Source organism: Ornithorhynchus anatinus, chromosome 4 (genome assembly GCF_004115215.2).
Source record: "Ornithorhynchus anatinus isolate Pmale09 chromosome 4, mOrnAna1.pri.v4, whole genome shotgun sequence".
In the NCBI taxonomy this organism is placed as follows: domain Eukaryota; kingdom Metazoa; phylum Chordata; class Mammalia; order Monotremata; family Ornithorhynchidae; genus Ornithorhynchus; species Ornithorhynchus anatinus.
This window is the reverse complement of record NC_041731.1, coordinates 120559867-120584582: the sequence shown is the minus strand read 5'-3', so window position 1 is coordinate 120584582 and position 24716 is coordinate 120559867. Positions and strand designations below refer to the sequence as shown.

Here is a 24716-nt window from a genome sequence, read left to right as displayed (position 1 = left end):
TGTTGGAATACAATCCTCAGTTAAGGGCTCCTATACATTTACGGGCAGGGAATGTGTCTGTTATATTGTCTTGTTGTACTCTCCCAAGCACTTAGTATAATAATAATGATGTTGGAATTTGTTAAGCGCTTACTTTCATTCAATAGTATTTATTAAGCGCTTACTATGTGCAGAGCACTGTACTAAGCGCTTGGGATGAACAAGTCGGCAACAGATAGAGACAGTCCCTGCCGTTTGACGGGCTTACAGTCTAATCGCTTACTATGTGCAGACCACTGTTCTAAGCGCTGGGGTAGATACAGGGTAATCAGGTTATCCCACATGAAGCTCACAGTCTTAATCCCCATTTTACAGATGAGGTAACTGAGGCAAAGAGAAGTTAAGTGACTTGCCCAAAGTCACACAGCTGACAAGTGGCAGAGCTGGCCTTCGAACCCATGACCTCTGACTCCCAAGCCTGGGCTCTTTCCACTGAGCCAGGTTGGATTGATTGATTGAAAACTAGAAGCAAATTGATGAATGATTATTCAGCATCTTCTTTGAGTTTTTCATTTCTTCCAGTAACAAAGGTATCAAAATACTTCTCAGGTGAGTTCCTACAAGACAAAAGTTCCACTTACTAAATATTCCAGACAAAGATTGCCCAAGATAGGTAAACAGTCTGGGAATGCAATATCAAGTCTTCAAAGAGTCTAGACTTTGAGCCCGTCATTGGGCAGGGATTGTCTCTATCTGTTCCCGAATTATACATTCCAAGCATTTAATACAGTGCTCTGCATATGGTAAGCACTCAGTAAATACTACTGAATGAAAGAGTCAGATCCTTGAAACATCTGGCATCAGCATTCTCCGTTCCAGATATTTTCCAGACTTTAAACTTCATTCTGGATAAGGCTTTTCTCTAGACCACAGGCAGCCATTTTCTGGATCAGTATCTGTTTTGAAACACTTTTTACGTGTTCTGAGAGTTCTCAGCTCTTGCTCTGGGAACATCACTGAAAAATTCCAGACGGCCTAAACATTTTTCTGAACTTACACTATGCAAATAGAAGCCTGGATGCAAATTATTTCAAAGCCAAATGTGGTCTACTTCAGCACAGCCAGTTTTAAATTACTGGGCCTTCAAGTCCAATGAAGCTTCATGGTGTCAGGGGTTTTGTTATAATCTAAGACCATAAAAATTCTTTGGTTTTGAAATAATGTGACGCCAAGGGTTTGGAATCAATGTTAAAGGTGCCATGGACTTAGAAAGGGTTGTAAATATTTGTCCAAAACATTATTACCCGAAAGGTCTCAATTGTTTTCTACCTGTGAGAGCTTACGGAGACAATATCCTGTGAGGTTGTTGTTTTTTTCCTTAAATATCCAAACTCCTCCTGTAATGATGTTCTTGCTTCCCTCAAATCAGGTTTTTTTTCTTTTTTTCCCTATGATATTTGCTAGGTCCTTACTACGTGCCAAGCACTGTACTAAGCACAGAGGTTGGACACTGTGCTAATCCCCATTTTACTGATGAGGTACTGGAGGCCCAGAGAAGTGAAGTGACTTGCCCCAGTTCCCACCGCAGATTAGTGGCAGAGCTGGGATTAGAACCCAGGTCCTTCTACTCGTAGGCCAGGACTCTATCCTCTAGGCCACATTGCTTCTGGTTATCGTCTCTACGAGATCCACCTGGACAGGCCAGGAAACAAAGTTTCCACTTGGGGCATTGGGGAGACCTTGTGAAACTGCAGTAATGCGGATATAGCCAGGGCGACAACTGACGAGGCTTCAAAATTTGGGAAATTGAGACGAACAGGTGGTCAGTCAGTCGTATACATTGAGCACTTACAGAGAAGCAACATGGCTCAGTGAAAAGAGCCCAGGCCTGGGAATCAGAGGTTGTGGGTCCTAATCCCAGCTCCGCCACTTGCCAGCTGTGTGAATTTAGGCAAGCCACTTAACTTCTCTGTGCCTCAGTTACCTCATCTGTAAAACGGGGATGAAGACTGTGAGCCCCACCTGGGACAAACTGATTACCTTGAATCTTCCCCCAGTGCTTAGAATAGTGCTTGGCACATAGTAAGCGCTTAACAAATACCAACATTTATTTTTTTTTTATTTTACTATGTGCAGAGCACTGTACTGAGTGCTTGGGCGAGTATAACATGACAATAATCAGGCTCATTAGGTCATACTCATACACAGGCAGACTCATTATGTCGTACGTGCGGCTTAAAGTGACAGGCTCCATTTTGTGGACGTTCTCCAATTCCACCCAAACCTAAAACATTTCTCTGAGGCTGCCTATAGTGCTCCTCCTCCTCCCCCACAAGTCCCCTTGACTTATGGATTTACAGACTTTACAGACTCTCTTCTCAAGTCATTCTGCATAATGGCACCACGCCCAAGCTGCAGAACCAGGAGGCATGGCCTGAGACAGAGGGAAGCTGAAGGTGGGAACCGAGGCAGAGGGAGGCTGAGCACAGAAAAATTATAATAGCCGATACAAAGGCATCTGATGCTGAATCCATCGCTGACAGAGGACGGACTAGATGAAAACTGGATGGTCCATTAGAACACTTGGTGACTGACCACCCTAACCACCGTGGTCTATCATGCTGCAATACTTTACAGTTCTGTACTCTTTTAGCACTTGATATTCACCCTACCATCAGCCCCACAGCACTTATGTACGTATCTGAAAATATTGTCATTGATTATCACAATTATTAATTGGTTGATTAATTATGATCCATGATAATTAGCACATAGTAAGTGCTTAACAAATTCCATTATAATTAATAATTATAACAGGTACTATATTATTATCCTAAGATACTCAGTCTGGTTATTAATAACCACAATAAGCCTTCCAAGAGGTCTTCCCTGACTAAGCCCTCAAGGTCTTCCCTGTCTAAGCCCTCCTTTCCTTTTCTCCCACACCCTGACTTGCTCCCTTTATTCATCCCCCTCCCAGGCCCTCAGCACTTATGTTCATATCTGTCATTCATTTATTTATATTAATGTCCGTTTACGCTAGACTGTAAGCTCTCTGTGGGCAGGAATGTGTGTGTTTTGGGTTATACTGTACTCTCCCAAGCTCTTAGTACAGTGCTCTACACACAGTAAACACTCAGTAAATATGATTGAATGAAATGAATGAATAGTAATTAATGAGTACCCTGTTTTAGCCTATAATACAACACTTATTATAGTTAATAATAGTATTTGTTAAGTACTTACTATGTGCTAATTACTATTAATTACAATCTTACTAATTGTGATAATACTTAATAATAATCTCACATACATAAATAAGTGCTGAAGGGCTGAGGGTTGAGTGAATATCAAGTGCTTAAAGATTACTTATTTTAACATTAATGGAATCCATTAAGTACTTACTATGTGCCAAGTACTCAACTAAGCTTTGGAATACATACAGGATTATCAGGCTGGGTACAGTCTCTATCCCACAGCCTAAATAGGAGAGGGAACAGGGATTTATTTAATAATAATAATAATGATAATAACATCCATTTTTTCCAGTGTTCAGGTCAGTCACCACTAATACTTAATTTTAATGGACTCAATCTCTCTCCCGCTTCCTCTGAGCTGATATTTTACAAATGACATGAAAGGAAATGCGTCACCTTCACAAAGAAGTTATCCCTTATTTACTATATCGATGTCTGTCTCTCCTTCTAGACTGTAAGCTCATTATGAGCAAGGAATGTAGCTGTTATTCATTCAGTAGTATTTATTGAGCACTTACTATGCGCAGAGCACTGTACTAAGTGCCTGGAATGTACAATTCAGCAACAGAGACCATCCCTGCCCAACGACGGGCTCACGGTCTAAACAGGGGAGACAGACAGCAAAGCAAAACAGAACAAAACAAAACAAGACATCATCATAAGATAAATAGAATCAAGAAGATATACACCCCATTAACAAAATAAATAGGGGGATAAATAATATATACAAATAATACATACAATAATAATAATGTTGGTATTTGTTAAGTGCTTACTATGTGCAGGGCACTGTTCTAAATGATGGGGTAGATACAGGGTAATCAGGTTGTCCCACGTGAGGCTCACAGTCTTAATCCCAATTTTACAGATGAGGTAACTGAGGCACAGAGAAGTTAAGTGACTTGCCTACAGTCACACAGCTAAGTGACAGAGTCGGAATTCAAACCCATGACCTTTGACTCCCAAGCCCGGGCTCTTTCCACTGAGCCACGCTGCTTAGTGCTGAGGGGAGGGGAAGGGGGGAGAGCAGAGGGTGGGGGGAGGGGAGAGGAGCTGTTATACTGTGCTCTCCCAGGTGCTCTGCACATAGTAAGCACTCAATAAATACGATCAATCAATTGATCGACTGAAGTACCAAGGAGGCAAACTGGACTAGGAGAAAGAACATAGGGCTTGGGAGTCAAGAGAGCCAGGTTCTAGTCTCCATTCCACCACTTGCCTGCCGTGTGAATTTAGCTAAGTCACTTAACCTCTCTGTGCCTCGGTTTCTTTATCTGTAAAATGGGGCTGCATTTTCTCCCACCATCTTAGATGTGATGTGGGGCAAGGACTGCAGCCAATCTGATTATTTATATCTAATCCAGGTCTTGGCATATAGTAAGTGTTCATAAATAGAGGAACTAAATAAGAATAAGAAAAGAAAGCACAGGCTGTGCCCTCTCTCCATGGATATTTGCTGGTAGAAATTAAATCTGAAGCTCCGATCCATAGTCTGTTTTTCATGCGAGTCCCATCTGCCAGGAGCTTTTCCCCACCCCTTAAAAATCAATATGAAATACGGGATCAATTTAAATTCTAATCAAGTTGAAAGAGGATTTGACAAAATATCTGAAGATTCACATCCCTTGTAAGACACGTATAAATGCTCCTCGTCACAAAGAAAGCACAACGTGGAAGATACAGGTTAAAGTAAACTACATGGATTTGAAACACGGAAAAATCAAAATTGCCATCAATTATTCCACGCATAAAAAATGCAATGCCATCATCTACAAAGTGGATGGACTTTGCTACATTAGCACAATGTCAAATCTTTATGAAAGAAGGCGGAAGATTTGGTAAGGTTTGAAGGGACCTTCTAAAAAAAATAATTACAAACTGGGTCTACGGTCAAATGATTCAAGCAGTGAACACCCATGAATGCCATGAATGTCGAATTGTTCTATATTAGTTAATATCAATTCTTGAGAACCTCAGCAAAGATTATGTTGCCCAGAAGAAATGGGGCAAAGAGGCAAGCATGTAGAGACAATGGAAGAATGGCAGGTGTCACTGACTGTTAGCAAGCAAATCAGTCTATTTAAAGAAATAATAATGTTGGTATTTTTTAAGCGCTTACTATGTGCCGAGCACTGTTCTAAGCGCTGGGGTAGATACAGGGTAATCAGCTTGTCCCACGTGAGGCTCACATTCTTAATCCCCATTTACAGATGAGGTAACTGAGGCTCAGAGAAGTTAAGTGACTTGCCCAAGGTCACACACTGGCTCAGTGGAAAGAGCACGGGCTTTGGAGTCAGAGGTCATGGGTTCAAATCCCGTCTCGGCCATTTGCCAGCTGTGTGACTTTGGGCAAGTCACTTCACTTCTCGGGGCCTCAGTTACCTCATCTGTAAAATGGGGATGAAGACTGTGAGCCCCACGTGGGACAACCTGATTCCCTTATGTCTACCCCAGCGCTTAGAACAGTGCTCGGCACATAGTAAGCGCTTAACAAATACCAACATTATTATTATTAAGTGGCGGAGCTGGGATCAAGCCATCCACGTGGACACTGACCATCTTTTGTCTATTTACTCGCAGATGAACAATAACCTAGCTGATGGATGGTATTCTATTTGAGCCTTTGAGGAAACATCAGTTGGGAGTTAGGTTTTATCCTAAAATTCACACGTGCTAGGATAGTGATTGTGATAATGTGTTAACAATTGTGATAATGTGTTTCTAATAATAATAATGTTGATATTTGTTAAGCGCTTACTGTGTGCCAAGCACTGTTCTAAGCGCTGAGTGACAGGACCTGATTAATAATGGACTATTTATTCATAATGTCCGTTTCCCCCTCTAGACTGTAAACTCATTATGGGCAGGGTACATGTCTGCTAATTTGGTTGCAATGTACTCTCCCCAGCGCCTAGTACAGTGCACATAGTAAATGCTCAATAAATACTATTGATTGATTGATTGACTGAATGCTCAGCTAAGCCCATGGAGAGCTCACCCACATGTCTGCAGAAGGCAAATGGTCCAGTTAGATTACTGAGGTACTAGATAGGGGGAAGAAGGCACAAGGGTATGCATGAGAGTTAGCACTTAGTGAAAGAGTATGCCTGATATGTAAAAATAATTATTATTATTATTGCAGTATTTGAGAAGCAGCGTGGCTCAGTGTAAAGAGCATGGGCTTGGGAGTCAGAGGTCATGAGTTCTAATCCCTGTTCTGCCACTTGTCTGCTGTGTGGCCTTGGGCAAGTCACTTAACTTCTCTGTGCCTCAGCTACCTCATCTGTAAAATGGGGTTAAGATTATGAGCCCCATTTGGGACAACCTGGTTACCTTGTATCTACCCCAGTGCTTAGAACAGTGCTTGGCACATAGTAAGCACTTAAATACCATCATCATTATTATAATTATTATTTGTTAAGTACTTACTATGTGTCAGGGACTGTACTAAGCACTAGAGTGGTTAACAAATACCAACATTATTATTATTATTATTGTTATACATGCAATCAGGTTGGACACAATCCCTGTCCCACATCGGGCTCCCATTCTCAATCTCCATTTTACAGATGAGATAACTGAGGCACAGTGAAGTGACTCGCCCAAGGTCACACAGCAGACAAGTGGCAGAGCCGGGATTAGATCTTATGACCTTCTGACTTCGAGATCCGTGCTCTATCAGTGGATGCCAAGTAAGTGTTACAAGCATAGGTAAATTCTAGGTCTCTGTCTCGTAACCTTTATGGTCATGTGTCTGTCCTCTCTGCTTCATCAGAACAAAACTCTTTCTTCCTGTGCTAATTCATTCATTCATTCATTCAATAGTATTTATTGAGCACTTACTATGTGCAGAACACTGTATTAAATGCTTGGAATGTACAAATCGGCAACAGATAGAGGCAGTCCCTGCCCATTGATGGGCTTACAGTCTAATCGGGGGAGGCGGACAGACAAAAACAATAGCAATAAATAGAATCAAGGGAATGAACATCTCATTAAAACAATAGCAATACATAGAATCAAGGTGATGTATATCTCATTAACAAAGTAAATAGGGTAATGAAGATATATACAATTGAGTGAATGAATACAGTGCTGAGGTGAGGGGAAGGGAGAGGGGGAGGAGCAGAGGGAAAGGAGGGAGAAGAGGGTTTAGCAGAGGGGAGGTGAAGGGGGGTAGAGGGGGAGCAAAGGGAAAAGGGGAAGCTCAGTCTGGGAAGGCTCCTTGGAGGAGGTGACCTCTCAGTAGGGCTTTGAAGAGGGGAAGAGAATTAGTTTGGCGGAGTGAGGAGGGAGGGCGTTCCAGGACAGTGGGAGGACATGGGCCGGGGGTCGACGGCAGGAGAGGCGAGAACGGGGGACGGCGAGGAGGTGGGCGGCAGAGGAGTGGAGCGTGCGGGGTGGGCAGTGGAAAGAGAGAAGGGAGGAGAGGTAGGAGGGGGTGAGGGGATGGAGAGCCTCGAAGCCTAGAGTGAGAAGTTTTTGTTTCGTGCGGAGGTCGATAGGTAACGACTGGAGGTTTTTAAGAAAGCGAGTGACAGGCCCAGAGCATTTCTGCAGGAAGATGAGCTGGGCAATGGAGTAAAGAATAGACTGGAATGGGGAGAGAGTGGAAGAAGTGAGATCAGAGAGAAGGCTGACACAGTAATCCAGCCGGGATATTATGAGAGCCTGTAACAATAAGATAGCCGTGTGGGTGGACAGGAAAGGGCGGATCTTGGGGATATTATAAAGGTGAGACCGGCATGTTTTGGTGAGGATTGGATGTCAGCACCTGGCATCTGGTAGCCACAGGGCAGCATTAACTCATGAGAGCTGATGGCAACACAGGAATTCCAGAATCAGACCTGTGGCTATTGTGTGCGTGAGCTGCAGGCTAAAAAAGGAAGGGACACTTGGGCTTGAACCAGGGACCCTTTAATCAATCAGTAAATGGTATTTATCGAGTTCTTACTGGGAGCAGAATACTGTACCAAGTGATACAGAATTAGCAGGCACGTTCCCTGCCCGCAACGAGTTTACAATCTAGAGAGGAGCTTAGAGTCTAAACTCAGTCCCTTCTAAATCACTCTCGCGCTTCTAATTGCGCTCTTCATTCACCCCACCCTCAGCCCCACAGCTCTTACGTCCATAGCTTTAATTTATTTTAATGCCTGCCTCCCTGTCTAGACCGTAAGCTTCTTATGGTCAGGGAACGTGTCTACCAACTCTGTTATATTGTACCTTCCCAAGTGCTTAGTACAGTGCTCTGCACAAAGTACTCAATAAATGATTGATTAAGCCATGTCAACTTGAAATTGGAGGAATAGCATGACCTAGAGGAAAGGGAATGAGGTTGGAAGTCAGAGGACTTGGGTTCTAATCCCTCCTCTGACATGTTTGTTGTTTGACCTGGGGCAAATCACTTAACTTCTCTATGTCTCGAGACCTCTTCGGTAAAAGTGGGGATTAAATCTTATTCCCTTCTACTTAGACTGTGAAATCCATGTAGAACAGGGACTGTGTCCAAACTGATTAGCTCGTACCTACCCTAGTGCTTAGAACAATGCTGGACACATAAAAAGCACTTAATAAGTAGCATAAGCATTATTATCATCATCATTATTATTATCTAGACAAAGGGCAAGGACTGTGTATGATTTTCATATATGATATTTACATCAGTACCTGACACACAGTAAGCCAAGCCATTAACATGTCAAAATTATTATAATTATTATTATTATCACAGTTATTGTCAGATTTCTTCTTTGAAACATGGGATGACCAGGAACAGAGTTTTCAGTCCCTTTATTAATGAAAGAGGGAATGTGTTTGTGTACAGGGGGTGCATATTCAAAAATATTTATTGAGTGCTAACTATGTGCAGATCACTGTATTGAGCACTTGGAAGAGTACAGTACAACAGAATTAGCAGACTTGTTCCCCGCCCATAACAATCTTACAGTTAAATCAATGGCAAGCAAGTGGTGGAGTCGGAATTAGAACTCATGACCTTCTGAATCCCAGGCCTGTGCTCTATCCACTCCACCATGCTGCTTCAGAAAGCAGTTGTTAAGTATTTACTACTTGCCAGGTACTGTACTAAGCTCTGGGGTGATCACGTTGGAAACAATCCATGTCCCATGTGAAGCTCAGTCTCAATCCCCATTTTACGGTGACCGTAACTGAGGCACAAAGAGGTTAACCGTATCAGTTTTTCTGTTTCATAATAATGTTTTCTACCTTACTCTTCCAAATGAAACATTCTCTTTCATATGCAACTACAGAAGACTGTCCTTGAAGGAAACACTTTGGTAAAAATTCATCTTTGGTATATGTCAAATCTACTATTAGGGTCAACCGTACATACCCAGTGCTAACTGAGTATTAAGCACTACATTTGATATTTGGGAAAAAATATACAAGAAATATCACTAGAACTTATTGCCTTATGGAGCTCACAGTTGACAGAGAAAAGAATATTGATGTAAACTGCTAAATATAGTTAAAATAATTTGAAAATAGGTATGAATACCAAACAGGAGTGGATAATCAATTATGAATAATCAGGTAAGAGTGTAACAGTATTAGACTATCATTTTGTCAACCCAGAGCCCTCTAGACCGCAAGCTATGTGTGGGCAGGGAACGTGTCTAAAAACTCTGTTGCATTGACTCTTCCAAGTGCTTAGTACAGTGCTCTGCACACTGAAGTGTACAACACAGAGAAGCAGCGTGGCTTAATGGAAAGAGTCAGAGGTCGTGGGTTCTAATCCCAGCTTCGCCACTCATCTGCTGTGTGACCTTGGACAGGCCACTTAACTTCTCTGTGCCTCAGTTATTTCATCTGTAAAATGGGGATTAAGACTGTGAGCCCTACATGGGACAACCTGATTTTCTTGTATTTACCCCAGCAGTTAGAACAGTGGTTGGCATACTGTAAGCATTTAGCAAATACCATAATAATAATGATAAATATGACTGATTGATAGAGATAATTTGGTAAACATCTCTAAAACTGAGCCCATTCATGGGATCCTTAAATCATCGGCTAGCACATCTCCCAGTCTCCAGTTGAGTTCATGTTGAACCTTCCCTGTCGGGTGAGTACCTGGTTTTAGGAAGTGCTGAAAGTAAAAAAAATAAATAAATAAAAATAAAAAATTCTAAGTGGAATGCAGGTGGTGCCCCACTACTGCAGCCGACAAACATTTTGGCAGTTTACTGGGGCCGGCCGGGAGGCCGGCCGGCTGTGACGATGGCAGGGCAGCAGAGAAGCAACAAGGTGGGGTGAATAGAGCACAGGCCCGGGAGATAGAAGGTCACGGGTTCGAATTCCACCTCTGCCATTTGTCTGCCGTGCATGACCTGGGACAAGTCACTTCACTTCTCTGTGCCCAGTTAACTCAACTGTAAAATGGGGGTTGAGACTGTGAGCCCCACAAGGGACAGGGGCTGGTTTGAACCTGATTAGCTTCTATCCACTCTAGCGCTTAGAACAGTGCCGGTACGCAGTAAGTGCTTAACAAATATCATCATTAGTAGTAGTAGCAAATGGGTTTTCTGGACTTCCCTGACTTTTTCTCACACCAGGTAGATCCCAGACTCTAAACACTACCTTTCATTTCTGTTATTTCTTTTCATTGCTTTTATGATTGAATTTATTAAATCTTATTTAAAGCACATCTCTTCCAAGAGGCCTTCCCTGACTATGCCTATATTTCCTCTTCTCCCATTTCCTTGTGTGTCGCTGTCGCGCTTGGATATGCTCCCTTTATTCACTCAACCCTCAGCCCCTTAGCACTTATGTACATATCCATAATATATTTATTTATATTAATGTCTCTCTCCCCCTCTAGACTGTGAGCTCGTTGTGTCCAGGGAACATGTCTACCAACTCTGTAGTACTGTACTCTCCCAAGTGCTTATTACAGTGCTCTGCACACAGAAAACACCCAGTAGATACAACTGATTGAATTTACTGGACACCTAGGATGGCCTAGTCACTTTCCAGGGCATGTAGGACCTATTAATGATGATTAATAATAATAATGATGGTATCTGTTAAACACTTACTATGTGTCAACCACCGATCTTAAACTCTGGGGTGGATACAAACTTATCAGGTTGGACACAGTCTCTGTCCCACCTGTGGGTCACAGTCTGAATCTCCATTCTACAGGTGAGGTTACTGAGGCACAGAAAAGTTAATTGACTTGCCCAAGGTCACACAGCAGAAAAGTGGAATAGCCAGGATTAGAACCTAGGTCCTTCTGACTCCCAGGCCTGTGGTCTATCCACTAGGCCACGCTGCCTCCTTAACATCACCGACAGTTTTACACAACAGTAGTAATTTAGAAAGAAGAAAAACAGAGCAGAACGAGGAGAGCAGTAGGTGTCAAGGGAAGAGAAAAGAAAGGAGGCAGTGGGAGCAAACAGCACACAATAGCAAATAATAATAATAATGATATTATTTGTTAAGCGATTACTATGTGCCAAGCACCATTCATTCATTCATTCATTCATTTATTGAGTGCTTACTGTGTGCAGAGCACTGTACTAAGCATTTGGAAAGTACAATTCGGCAACAGATAGAGATGATCCCTTTCCAACTACGGGCTCACAGTGTAGAATGGGGAAACAGACAACAAAACAAAACAAGTAGACACTAAGCGCTGGGGTAGGTACAAGGTAATCAGGTTTTCCCACATAACCGAGGCCCAGAGAAGTGAAGTGACTTGCCCAAAGTCACACAGCTGACAAGTGGCGGAGTCAGAATTAGAACCCACGACCACTGACTCCCAAGCCTGGGCTCTTTCTACTAGGCCACGCTGCTTCTCTAGCCAAGATGCAAATGGCATTGGGACATCTCACTGCGATGGTTATTTTGTAACATCCGGTAACTAGATCCTACAGCACTGTGCTCTTCTGCTCATTTGAATATATTTGTATTACCTTATTTATTTTGTTAATGAGATGTACATTCCCTTGATTCTATTTATTGCTATTGTTTTTGTCTGTCTCCCCCGATTAGACTGTGAACCCGTCAATGGGCAGGGATTGTCTCTATCTGCTGCCGATTTGTACATTCCAAGCGCTTAGTACAGTGCGCTGCACATAGTAAGCGCTCAATAAATACTATTGAATGAATCCTACAATCCTCTGAAAACAACTGGTTGTGACGGAGCCGTCCTCCCTAACGGACAGAGGAATGGCAACTATTTTGGCTATCGGGTTCAACTGGTTTCGGTTTATGGAGGTTTGCTCTATGTTTCTGCTCCTCGATTTTGCCGTCATTGCTGGTAACGCCCATAACCACCTCACGTTAGAAGCATGCAGTCTTGGCATGCTCTTCGATTTCTCCCTTCTTGGACCTCTCTGCCCCTTCTTTCTCTGTGACGTCTCGTAGGCCGCCCGTTCCCCTCCACATTCTCTGCAGAGTTAAAATCCTTATCTACATACTTGGTCTCCCTTAAGTCATCTCTCACTGGGCAGAACTAATAGTGCTTGGCACATAGTAAGCGCTTAACAAACGTCATCATCACTGTAGCCCCTCTGCGCTAATCCACGTTAAAAGTCATTGCCAGAATCACTTTTCCATTTTGTTTCTAAAGAATCTAGGGCTTCTTCAAAGTGTGTAAATCACTGGGGAGCAGCTTAACCTATGAGAAAAGGTCTGGGTCAGAGGACCTGGGTTCATTCATTCAATAGTATTTATTGAGCGCTTACTATGTGCAGAGCACTGTACTAAGCGCTTGGGATGAACAAGTCGGCAACAGATAGAGACAGTCCCTGCCGTTTGACGGGCTTACAGTCTAATCGGGGGAGACGGACAGACGAGAACAATGGCAATAAACAGCGTCAAGGGGAAGAACATCTCGTAAAAACAATGGCAACTAAATAGAATCGAGGCGATGTACAATTCATTAACAAAATAAATAGGGTAACGAAAATATATACAGTTGAGCGGACGAGTACAGTGCTGTGGGGATGGGAAGGGAGAGGTGGAGGAGCAGAGGGAAAAGGGGAAAATGAGGGTTTAGCTGCGGAGAGGTAAAGGGGGGATGGCAGAGGGAGTAGAGGGAGAAGAGGAGCTCAGTCTGGGAAGGCCTCTTGGAGGAGGTGAGTTTTAAGTAGGGTTTTGAAGAGGGAAAGAGAATCAGTTTGGCGGAGGTGAGGAGGGAGGGCGTTCCGGGACCGCGGGAGGACGTGACCCGGGGGTCGACGGCGGGATGGGCGAGACCGAGGGACGGTGAGGAGGTGGGCGGCGGAGGAGCGGAGCGTGCAGGGTGGGCGGTAGAAAGAGAGAAGGGAGGAGAGGTAGGAAGGGGCAAGGTGATGGAGAGCCTTGAAGCCTAGAGTGAGGAGTTTTTGTTTGGAGCGGAGGTCGATAGGCAACCACTGGAGTTGTTTAAGAAGGGGAGTGACATGCCCAGATCGTTTCTGCGGGAAGATGAGCCGGGCAGCGGAGTGAAGAATAGACCGGAGTGGGGCGAGAGAGGAGGAAGGGAGGTCAGAGAGAAGGCTGACACAGTAGTCTAGCCGGGATATAACGAGAGCCCGTAACAGTAAGGTAGCCGTTTGGGTGGAGAGGAAAGGGCGGATCTTGGCGATATTGTAGAGGTGAAACCGGCAGGTCTCGGTAACGGATAGGATGTGTGGGGTGAACGAGAGAGACGAGTCAAGGATGACACCGAGATCGCGGGCCCGAGAGACGGGAAGGACGGTCGTGCCATCCACGGTGATAGAGAAGTCTGGGAGAGGACCGGGTTTGGGAGGGAAGATGAGGAGCTCAGTCTTGCTCATGTTGAGTTTTAGGTGGCGGGCCGACATCCAGGTGGAGACGTCCCGGAGGCGGGAGGAGATGCGAGCCTGAAGGGAGGGGGAGAGGACGGGGCGGAGATGTAGATCTGCATGTCATCTGCGTAGAGATGGTAGTCAAAGCCGTGAGAGCGAATGAGTTCACCGAGGGAGTGAGTGTAAATGGAGAACAGAAGAGGGCCAAGAACTGACCCTTGAGGAACTCCAACAGTTAAAGGATGGGAGGGGGAGGAGGCTCCAGCGAAGGAGACCGAGAATGACCGGCCAGAGAGGTAAGAGGAGAACCAGGAGAGGACAGAGTCCGTGAAGCCAAGGTGAGATAAGGTATGGAGGAGGAGGGGATGGTCGACAGTGTCAAAGGCAGCAGAGAGGTCAAGGAGGATCAGAATGGAGTAGGAGCCATTGGATTTAGCAAGAAGGAGGTCACGGGTGACCTTAGAGAGAGCAGTCTCGGTAGAGTGGAGGGGACGGAAGCCAGATCGGAGGGGGTCCAGGAGAGAATGGGAGTTAAGGAATTCTAAGCATCGATTGTAGACGACTCGTTCTAGGATTTTGGAAAGGAAGGGTAGTAGGGAGATAGGGCGATAACTGGAGGGGGAAGTAGGGTCAAGAGTGGGTTTTTTTAGGATGGGGGAGACGTGGGCGTGTTTGAAGGCAGAGGGGAAGGAGCCCTTGGAGATTGAGTGGTTAAAAATAGAAGTTAAGGAAGGTAGGAGGGCAGGGGCGATGGTTTTAAGAAGGTGAGAGGGAATGGGGTCCGAGGCGCAGGTGGAGGGGATGTCACCTGCGAGGAGGGAGGAGATCTCCTCTGAGGATACTCTGAGGGAAGGCCTCACTCCCTCTTCCCTCTTGAGGTGATTCATCTCTCCCGCTCCCGCCCCGGGCGACGACGTCCTTGTTCTCACCATGTTACCTTACCTTACCCGCCGCCTACGGCCGCCACCCACCCCGGACAACCTCAGGGCCCCCCCGCCGCCACAGGGTTATTTGGTCATGAGCTCTGATCAAATTCAAAATCTGACGACAATAAACAATAAAAAGTGAGATCGCAAATATAGCAACATGCTACAGTAAGACATTGTAGTGTGCCTTACTGTAGCATGTTGCTATATTTGCGATCTCACTTTTTATTGTTTATTGTCGTCAGATTTTGAATTTGATCAGGTCGCCCCTTAATCGAGTCTACCCCCGACCCTGGTCATCACCCCTTTTATTAACACGACTATATTGTATCATACTGTATCATGTTGCTATATTAGCACCACTGTATTGTATCATATTGTATCATGTTGCTATATTACCGATTTCGTTTATTACTGTTTATTGTTGTCAGTGCTGCCACCCACCTCTCTGGCCTCGCCATGTCCCTCCTCCCCCCCTCCCCCCCTCCCGCCCCTTCCTATCCTCCCCTTCCCCTTCCCCTTCCCCTCTCTCGCTCAGCTCTTTCCCGCTCTCTCCTCTGTCTCCTCCCCCCCTCCTCTCTCCCGCCCTAGAACCCCACTTTACCAGCGCTACCCCTCTTCCCCCTCCCCCTACTCTTCCCCCCACCAAACCCCCTCTTCACCCCCTCCCCCCTTCTCTCTTCCCCACCCATGCCCCATCCCAGTCCTCTTGTCCCACCGCCACCCCTCATCCCCCTCTCCTCGTCCAGGGCCCCGCCACCTCCTTCCCATCCAAACCCTCCCCTCCCCCCGCCCTTCCCCCCGTCCTCCCCTTGCACCCAGAGCTACTTTCAAGTGTGGCCTCTGGAACCCCCGCTCTATTACAGGCAAGCTACCTTTCATCCATGACCTTTTCCTCTCCCGCTCTCTCCTCCTCCTCGCCCTTTCGGAAACGTGGCTCTCTCCCGAAGACACGGTCTCCGCCGCCGCTCTCTCCGGTGGAGGCCTCTCCTTCTCCCACTCCCCCAGACTCACCGGTAAGGGAGGAGGCGTTGGCTTCCTCCTCTCGCCCCGTTGCCGCTTCCGCACTATCCCTCCTCCCTCCTCCCTCTCCTTCCCCTCCTTCGAAGCCCATATCATTCGCCTCTACCACCCACTCCAGTTACTTGTCGCCGTCATCTACCGCCCTCCCGGTAGGGCGGGGGGGGAGGAGACAGAGGAGAGAGCGGGAAAGAGCTGAGCGAGAGAGGGGAAGGGGAAGGGGAGGACAGGAAGGGGCGGGAGGAGGGACATGGCGAGGCCAGAGAGGTGGGTGGCAGCACTGACAACAATAAACAGTAATAAACGAAATCGGTAATATAGCAACATGATACAGTATGATACAATACAGTAGTGCTAATATAGCAACATGATACAGTACGATACAATATAGTCGTGTTAATAAAAGGGGCGATGATCAGGGTCGGGGGTAGACTCGATTAAGGGGCGACCTGATCAGATTCAAAGTCTGACGACAATAAACAATAACAAGCGAGATGGCTAATATAGCAACATGCTACAGTAAGGCACACTACAATAGTGTTAATAAGCAGGCGATGACCAGGGTCGGGGGACGAGCCGACCCTACCCGATCAGACTCAAAGTCGAGCGGCCAGCGGCCGAGAGAGTCCCAGAACTCATGACCAAATAACCCTGTGGCGGCGGGGGGGCCCTGAGGTTGTCCGGGGTGGGTGGCGGCCGTAGGCGACGGCTAAGGTAAGGTAACACGGTGAAAACAAGGACGTCGTCGCCCGGGGCGGGGGCGGGAGAGATGAATCACCTCAAGAGGGAAGAGGGAGTGAGGCCTTCCCAAAATGGCCGCCTCAGGCAGAGTGGGGGCTTCCCAAAATGGCCACCTCGGGCGGAGTGGGGGAGCGGTTGGGGAGCACAATGTCCCCGGGCCCGAGCAGGGGGACACAATGTCCCCCGAGGACACAATGTCCTTGGGGCCGAGAAGGGGAGCACAATGTCCCCAGGATCGAGAAGGGGAGCGCAATGTCCCCGGGCCCGAGCGGGGGGGGGCGGGTGGACTGGAAGCTGGTGGCTGGGGGTCTGGGGGTCTCTAATCTCAGCTCCACCACTTGCCTGCTGTGTGACATTGGGCAAGTCACATCACTTCTCTGTGCCTCAGTTTCCTCATCTGTACATTGAGAATTCTATACATGTTAGAATCCCCCTTACATTGGGCCTCACATATGGGACAGGGACCATTTCTGACCTGATTATACAGAGAAGCAGCATGGCATAATGGAAAGAGCCCAGTCTTGGGAGTAGGAGGTCGTGGGTTCTAATCCCACCTCTGCCACTGATCAGCTGTGTGACTTTGGGCAAGTCACTTGACTTCTCTGTGCCTCGGTTACCTCATCTGTAAAATGGGGATTAAGACTGTGAGCCCCCCATGGGACAACCTGATTACCTTGTGTATCTATCTATATGTCCCTCAGTGCTTAGTACAGGACTTGGCTCATAGTAAAGCCTAAACATGTACTACATTTATTATTATTTTCCTCTGATGTTTGCATCTATTCATGCTCGTTTTGCCCTCTCTGGGTCTTTCTTCATCCTTTCTTGGCCTTCAGTATTTCCAGTACTCCCTTTTTGACTACCGCTATCACCTGAAACCAAAACGGACTTCTAAATCTTTTTTCTTTATGGCCCTCATAGAGTTCACAATCCTTAACCTCCTTTTACAGATGAGATGAATGAGGCACAGAGAAGTGAAGTGGCTTGCCCAACTCACATAGCAGTCAAGTGGAGGAGACAGCAATAGAACCCAGGTTCTTCTGACGCCCAGGCCTATGCTCTACCCACTAGGCAAAGCTGCTTCTCATTCATTCAGTCATATTTATTGAGCACTTATTATGTGCAGAGCACTGTACTACGTGCTTGGAAAGTCCAGTTCTCGCTGCTTCTAGTCTCCTAAACTAGTATCTCGACTTGGTTCAATTTTCCTCTCAGTGTCCACTTCTTCCAATAAAAACTCCATCCAAAATTCCATTCCTCCAAAGAATGGAAAGCCACCTGGAGATCACTTCACTTTCCAACCTGGATATTTTATTGCTCCTTTTGTCAGACCTATTTAGTCTGTGAGTCCTCTGGGAAGTGTTAGAGTCTTCATCGATGTTTGATTTGGTATCGTGCTGGAGAAACGATTACGGCTAAATTGATAAATATTAGGGTAACCAAGACATCTCCCACGTCACGGATTTTTCTGAACTGAAATATTCGTTGTAGGGCTTAGTAGGCCTATCAAAAATTCCACAGTGTAATGGTTTCCCCCAGGGCACTGAATGCTGCCCATTTCCTTGAGTTGGCTGTCAAACAGAAAAGCAATTCACTCTAGGCTTTTCAAAAATGTTGGGGGGATTTTCTTTCGGGAATGGCCGCCAGCCCAGGCATTGCATATGCCCTCTGGGTGTCCTGGCTCAAGTAGTTTAAAAGATGAGCTCATTCAGAGAGATCCTGACATCCTAAAGCCATGTTTCATTGAAATAACCGCTAAAGCCAAGGACCGCTTAGCATCACAAAGTCAGAGATTGTCCGGCCATTTTATGGGGTGGTTGCATTCACTATGAGGTCTTCCATTCTCAGCTGGAAGAAGGCAGAACAGGGTAATTAATACACATTGGATCAGAGAAGCTATCGACCATATTTCATTTTAAGGCTCCAGGCCGTAAGTTCCTCGTGGGCGGGGAATGTGTCAACCAGCTCTGTTCTATTGTACTCTCCCAAGTGCTTACTACCGTGCTTTACACACAGTAAGTGCTCGATGAATACCATTGATTGATGGATTGAATGATTGATTGATTAAGAAACAGAGCATGCTGCCCGGGGTATTTAGCTGTAGCCTTTATTTTGTCTACTGTGAAGGGGCCCCAACAGCTTAATATGACAAAATCTCTATTATTTCTCCTAGATTCAAAATGAGAATTTTATTCTCCCCTAAGGGTGTGCAGTGGAGGGGGCACGGGCCTGGGAATCAGAGGACCTGTGTTCTAATTCCGGCTCCAACACATCTGCTGTGTGATTCTGGGCATGTCATGTCACTTTTCTGTGCCTCGGTTCCCTCATCTACAAAATGGGGCTTCGATACCTGTGCTCCCTCCTACTTAGAATGTGAGCCTCGTGTAGAATCTAATTATCTTGTGTCTACCGTAGCACATGGTACAGTGCTTGGCAGATAGTAAGCACTTAACAAACACCACAGTTATCATTATTATTATCACTATCATTACATCCCTTTGCTATATACTGATTGGAGTTACCCATGAATCGCAAGGGAAGAAAATAACCCTTTTAAAAATGTCACTTCTTTCTCTGATTCTCTAGAGCCTTTCAATTTTCCTGAGTAGCTCAAATAGAATTTTTCTAGGTCTCAAAATTTATTTTGCAATTTCTAAAATGTGTCCTGCCTTCAAGAATAGTGGGTTCACAGTGGAGAACTTTTTTTATCACTGATCAGTTGACTGCTGAAAATGAAATGGTCAAAGCAAAGGTGTTTTTAATCCTGTAAGAACTCTAAGTGAATTGTTCCCCCTCCCATTCAAGTCGAAAGCCTGCAGTCAAAAGGCAGACATTTATGCTGTGTACATATGTGTCTCTTCCAGAGCCAGAGATGTTTGTCTTGCTTTATGTTACGAGTTTTGCCATCTGTGTAAGTGGACAACCTCGTGCTAATCAGTTCAAAGGAGAAAGTCCCTCCCCAAGGTATATATGTAGTGTGCCTGGCTTACCTGGACCTGCAGGTCCCCCAGGAGCTAACGGATCACCTGGGCCACATGGACGCATTGGCCTTCCGGGAAGAGATGGCAGAGATGGCAGGAAAGGCGAAAAAGGAGAAAAGGGAAACGCAGGTAATGATCTGGACCGAATCTCTCCCCCTCTAGACTGGAAGCTCGTTTCGGGCAGGGAACGTGTCTACCAACTCTGTGGCATTGTACTCTCCCAAGCACTTAGTCCAGTGTTCTGCACACGGTAAGCACCCAGTGGATACCAGTGACGGATGATGATGATGATAAAACACCACCCCTCTCCAGCCTCCTCCAGACTTCCAACAAATCCCTAGTTTTTCACGGCCTAGTTGAATGGTGGGTGATTGAGTGTTCTCTCGCCTCGTGACCATAGAAGAAGAGCAGTGGTTAGTACCCTCCTGCTGACGCTCAGAGGGGAAAATATGCTCACTACGTAACTGACCACAAATTTTAAGTATCTGTGGTATTTAGTCAATGAAAACTAATGGCACTGAAAGCTGTTGCTAAGCAAAAGATGAACAGTTACATTTCCAAAAGAACATCCGACTTGAAGCTAGTCGAATAATACTTTGCTTTTCCTGATACTAAATTACGCCCGAACTTACCTTCTATTTGAGGAATTCAAGTATCGTGACATGGAATTAAAGTCAATATAGTTTGGATAGGCTGTTGACCATCAGTTAAAACATAAATATTCGTTTCCACCTTCGGTATTTATTAATTGACTCAACAAGAATGCATAAACGAAATGGGAAATGGCCAATAGCCTTATTTCGGTCAAAAGTTGTAGGCATTTTGTAAATCCCATCCTTGTGGGGCCTTGAAACTTCTGTAGGACAGGCACAGAGCAGAGGACTTGAAAGCTAGACAAAAGATCGCATTTTCATTTGGAAATTTAAAGCGTGACTAAATTATACGGGATTGATTTTACATGGCAGAGTGGAATGAGTGGAATGAGGTTAAAAGGGCCATTCGAAACTAAAATATTTCCTAATCGACACAGTGCTACTGAGGCAGTCGTCGTTTCCAAAGTCCACTCCTTGCCCGATGTCTAACGGTAATTTCCAACATTTCTCGAAGGTTTCCGAGGGAAGACCGGATCTCTAGGACCAGCGGGAGAGAAAGGGGACCAAGGAGAGACAGGCAAAAAAGGACCTGCAGGATTAGGAGGGGACAAAGGAGATGTGGGACACACTGGAGTTCCCGGACCCAAAGGAGACAGAGGGCAGCCGGGTCACCGGGGCGTTCCCGGGATCTGCAAGTGTGGAAATACGGTGCTCAAGTCCGCCTTTTCGGTGGGCATTACCACGAGTTACCCGGAAGAAAGGTTACCGATAATCTTCAATAAAGTCCTTTTCAACGAGGGGGAGCACTACAACCCTTCCACTGGAAAGTTCATCTGTGCTTTTCCGGGAATCTATTACTTCTCTTACGATATCACTTTAGCCAATAAACACCTGGCCATCGGATTGGTGCATAACGGGCAGTACCGGATTAAAACCTTCGACGCTAACACCGGGAACCACGATGTCGCCTCTGGATCCACGGTGATCTACCTGGAGCCGGAAGATGAAGTCTGGCTTGAGATCTTCTTTGCGGACCAAAATGGGCTTTTCGCGGATCCCAGCTGGGCAGACAGTTTATTTTCTGGATTTCTCTTGTACGTCGACACGGATTATCTGGATTCCTTGGCTGAGGATGATGAACTGTGATGGGGGGGGATGGTGATGGCAACGGACACGCAGTTCAAACAGACACGGGATTTAATCTGGGATCCGCGGAAGGCAAGACAGCAGGGATGCTATCGAAGACACTGCCGGTGAAATCCTAAAGAAATTACAGAGGTTACCATCCAAAGTAATTGAGTGGGATGCTCTACTCACCAGCTAGGACCGCACAGAATGAATTACGTAGAACCGTAGTTCCAGATATAAATCCTCTTGAAAGCAATGTTCATAAATATTTAAACAAATGAAAGATAATGTCAACAAATTTTATATTAAATATATTGAATTAGAATACCTGCTGGCAATGGTACTGTCTTATTAAACTTTCTGGAACTCTTTCAGTTATTAAAGGGAATCATAACACCGAGAACATGTCTACCAACTCTGTTGTATTGTGCTCTTCCAAGAACTTAGTACGGTGCTCTGCACACAGTAGGTGCTCGATAAGAACTATTGATTGATTGACTGATGTAACATATTTGGTCATTCTCAGGAGGTAACTGAATGACAAAAACAGTAGAAAAGTGGAATGAACAGTCTCCTCAGTGCTAAGATGATGTGGTCAATTGGAAATAAATAGCAGGTGATTCATCCTGGGATATCCTGTTTTAATCAGTCAGTCTTAATGTGTGCAGAGCAATGTCCTAAACGCTTGAGAGAGTATGATAGAAAAGAGTTGGTATTCATGTTCCAGATCCACAAGGAGCTTACAGTCTAGAGGCGGAGGCCGATATAAATAAAAATGAATTAAGAATGTGTACGCAAGTGCTGTAGGACTTAGGGTAGGGTGAATAAAAGGTCTAAATCCAAGTGCAAAGGTGACAGAGAAGGGAGTGGGAGAAGAGGAAATGAGGTTTTAGTCGGAGAAGGTTTCTTGAAGGAGAAGTGTTTTTAATTATAGAGAAGCAGCGTGGCTCAGTGGCAAGAGCCCGTGTTTAGGAGTCAGAGGTCATGGGTTCTAATCACAACTCTGCCACTTGTCTGCTGTGTGACCTTGGGCAAGTCACTTCTCTGTGCCTCAGTTACTTCATCAGTAAAAATGGGGATTAAAAACTGTGAGCCCCACAGGGGACAATCTGATTACCCTGCATTTACCCCAGAGTTTAGAACAGTGCTCTGCACGTAGTAAGTGCTTAACAAATACCATAATTATTATTATTAATAAGATGCTGAAGATGATCATCTGTTGGATATGAAGGGGGAGGGAGTTATAGGATAGAGGCAGGATGTGGGTGAGGGGTCTATGAGATCGGGTTATAGTCAGTAGGATGGGATGAGAGGAATAAAGCATGTGGACTGGCTTGTAATGGAGAGCAGTGAGGTAAGGTAGTAGGGGGATTGAGTGTTTTAAAAGCAATGGTAAGGAGTTTCTGTTTGATGCAGAGGTGGAGCAGCATGAAGGAGTGGAAAGAGAACATGCTTGGGAGTCAGAGGTCATCGTTTCAAATCCCAACAGCAGCTTGTCAGCTGTGTGACTTTGGGCAAGTCACTTCACTTCTCTGTGCCTCAGTTACCTCATCTGTAAAATGGGGATGAAGACTGTGAGCCCCACGTGGGACCACCTGATCACCTTGTATCCTCTCCAGCGCTTAGAACAGTGCTTGGCACATAGTAAGCACTTAACAAATGCCATCATTATTATTATTATTATTATGGAGGAGGAACTACTGAAGATTCTTGAGAAGTGGGGAATCCTGGACTGAATGGTTTTGTAGAAAAATGTTCCGGGCAGCAGAGTGACTGAAGTGGGGAGAGAAAGGAGGCAAGGAGGTCAGCAAGGAGGTTGGTGTGGTAGGCAAGACGGAATAGGATAAATGCTTGATAGCAGTTTGGATGGAGAGGAAAGACTGGATTTTAGTGATGTTGTGAAGGTCAAACAGAAAGGATTTGGTGACATTGAATATTTGGGTTGAATGAGTGAGATGAGTCAAGGATAATACCGAGGTTGTGGATTGGTGAATCAGGGAGAATGGTGCTGATGTCTAGAGTAATGGAAAAGTCAGGGAGAAGGGGTATTTTAATCATTCTGTCCGCCCTAAGTTTCGGCCCTAAAATCTGTCGGCCCTAAATCTATGTGTAACTGAAATCTCTCTTTTAAATTAAACCTATTTCTTCTCGCTTAATTCTCAAAGATGGAGATGATCTGGCAGCACCCTCCATACAGAAATTATTTGCTTACTCTCGCCTTGTCTTTTCCAAGCTAAACCCGTCCAATTATTTTAACTTCTCAATCAACCAACAGTGTGTACTGAGAACATGCTTTGTGCTTCCATACAAAGCATTTGGAAAAGTAATAATAGCAATAATAATGAGTGGTAATAGTAATCACTTCACTTCTCTGATCCTCAGTTCCCTCATCTGTAAAATGGGGATTAAGACTGTGAGCCTCTTGTGGGACAGGGACTATGTCCAATCCGATTTGCTTGTATCCACCCCAGTGCTTAGTGTGGTGCCTGGCATATAGTAATCACTTAACAAATACCACAGTTATTATTATTAATAGAAGTATAGTACCTACTCCCCTCTCAGGGTCGCACCTGGAGGGTTTTCAGTCCTCTACCAGTCTCGACTACGGGAGGGAGAGTCAAGCAGGGACCTGTCCGTTCCATTCCTAGTTCGGGCAGAGGCTAGCGAGTGGAAGGCAATCTGCTGTAAGTCAAAACTCCACTTACAGTAAACCACTTCTGTATTTTTACCAAGAAAACTCCCCGGATACACTACCAGAACGATTGCTGTTGGAGGTGGGGTCTTCAATGGGAAGCAGTGTGGCTCAATGGAAAGAGCCTGGGCTTCGGACTCAGAGGTCATGGGTTCGACCCCCGGCTCTGCCACTTGATAGTTGTGTGACTATGGGCAAGTCACTTCACTTCTCTGTGCCTCAGTTACCTCATCTGGAAAATGGGGATTAACTGTGAGCCTCACGTGGGACAACCTGATGAACCTGGATCTCCCCCAGTTCTTAGAACAGTGCTCTGCACATAGTAAGTGCTTAACAAATGCCAACATTATCATTATTATTATTATTCTGGAAGTGGTGTGTCCTTGGCGTCACTCTGGGTCAGAGATGACTCGACGGCATAAGACAAGACAAGTAGCATTTGCCGAGTATTTACTTAGTAAGGATACTGAGGAACAGAAGGGCAACAGAATCGGTAGACGTGATCCCCGTCATCAAGGAATTTGCAATCAGGGGCAGACAGACATCAAAATGAATTATAGGTTGAAGGAAGCAATAGAATATAAAGACATGTGAATAAGGCCTACGGGGTTGTGGGAGTTG

At 45.4% G+C, this 24716-nt stretch overlaps 1 protein-coding gene across 1 annotated transcript; it reads left to right on the top strand.

Moving 5' to 3' along the window:
- Window positions 1-469: 469 nt before the first annotated feature.
- C1QTNF7 (C1q and TNF related 7) lies at window positions 470-21806 on the top strand. The gene is made up of 4 exons (XM_029063626.2): window positions 470-588; window positions 6806-6928; window positions 19566-19811; window positions 20790-21806. The coding sequence occupies exons 2-4, from the start codon at window positions 6922-6924 to the stop codon at window positions 21419-21421; spliced, it is 885 nt and encodes a 294-aa protein (XP_028919459.1). The 5' UTR covers window positions 470-588; window positions 6806-6921; the 3' UTR covers window positions 21422-21806.
- The last annotated feature ends 2910 nt before the right edge of the window (window positions 21807-24716 follow it).

Coding starts and splice junctions, on each gene's coding strand:
- C1QTNF7 (XM_029063626.2), top strand. Junction 19,812..20,789: donor AGGAGAAAAGGGAAACGCAG/GTAATGATCTGG, acceptor CATTTCTCGAAG/GTTTCCGAGGGAAGACCGGA.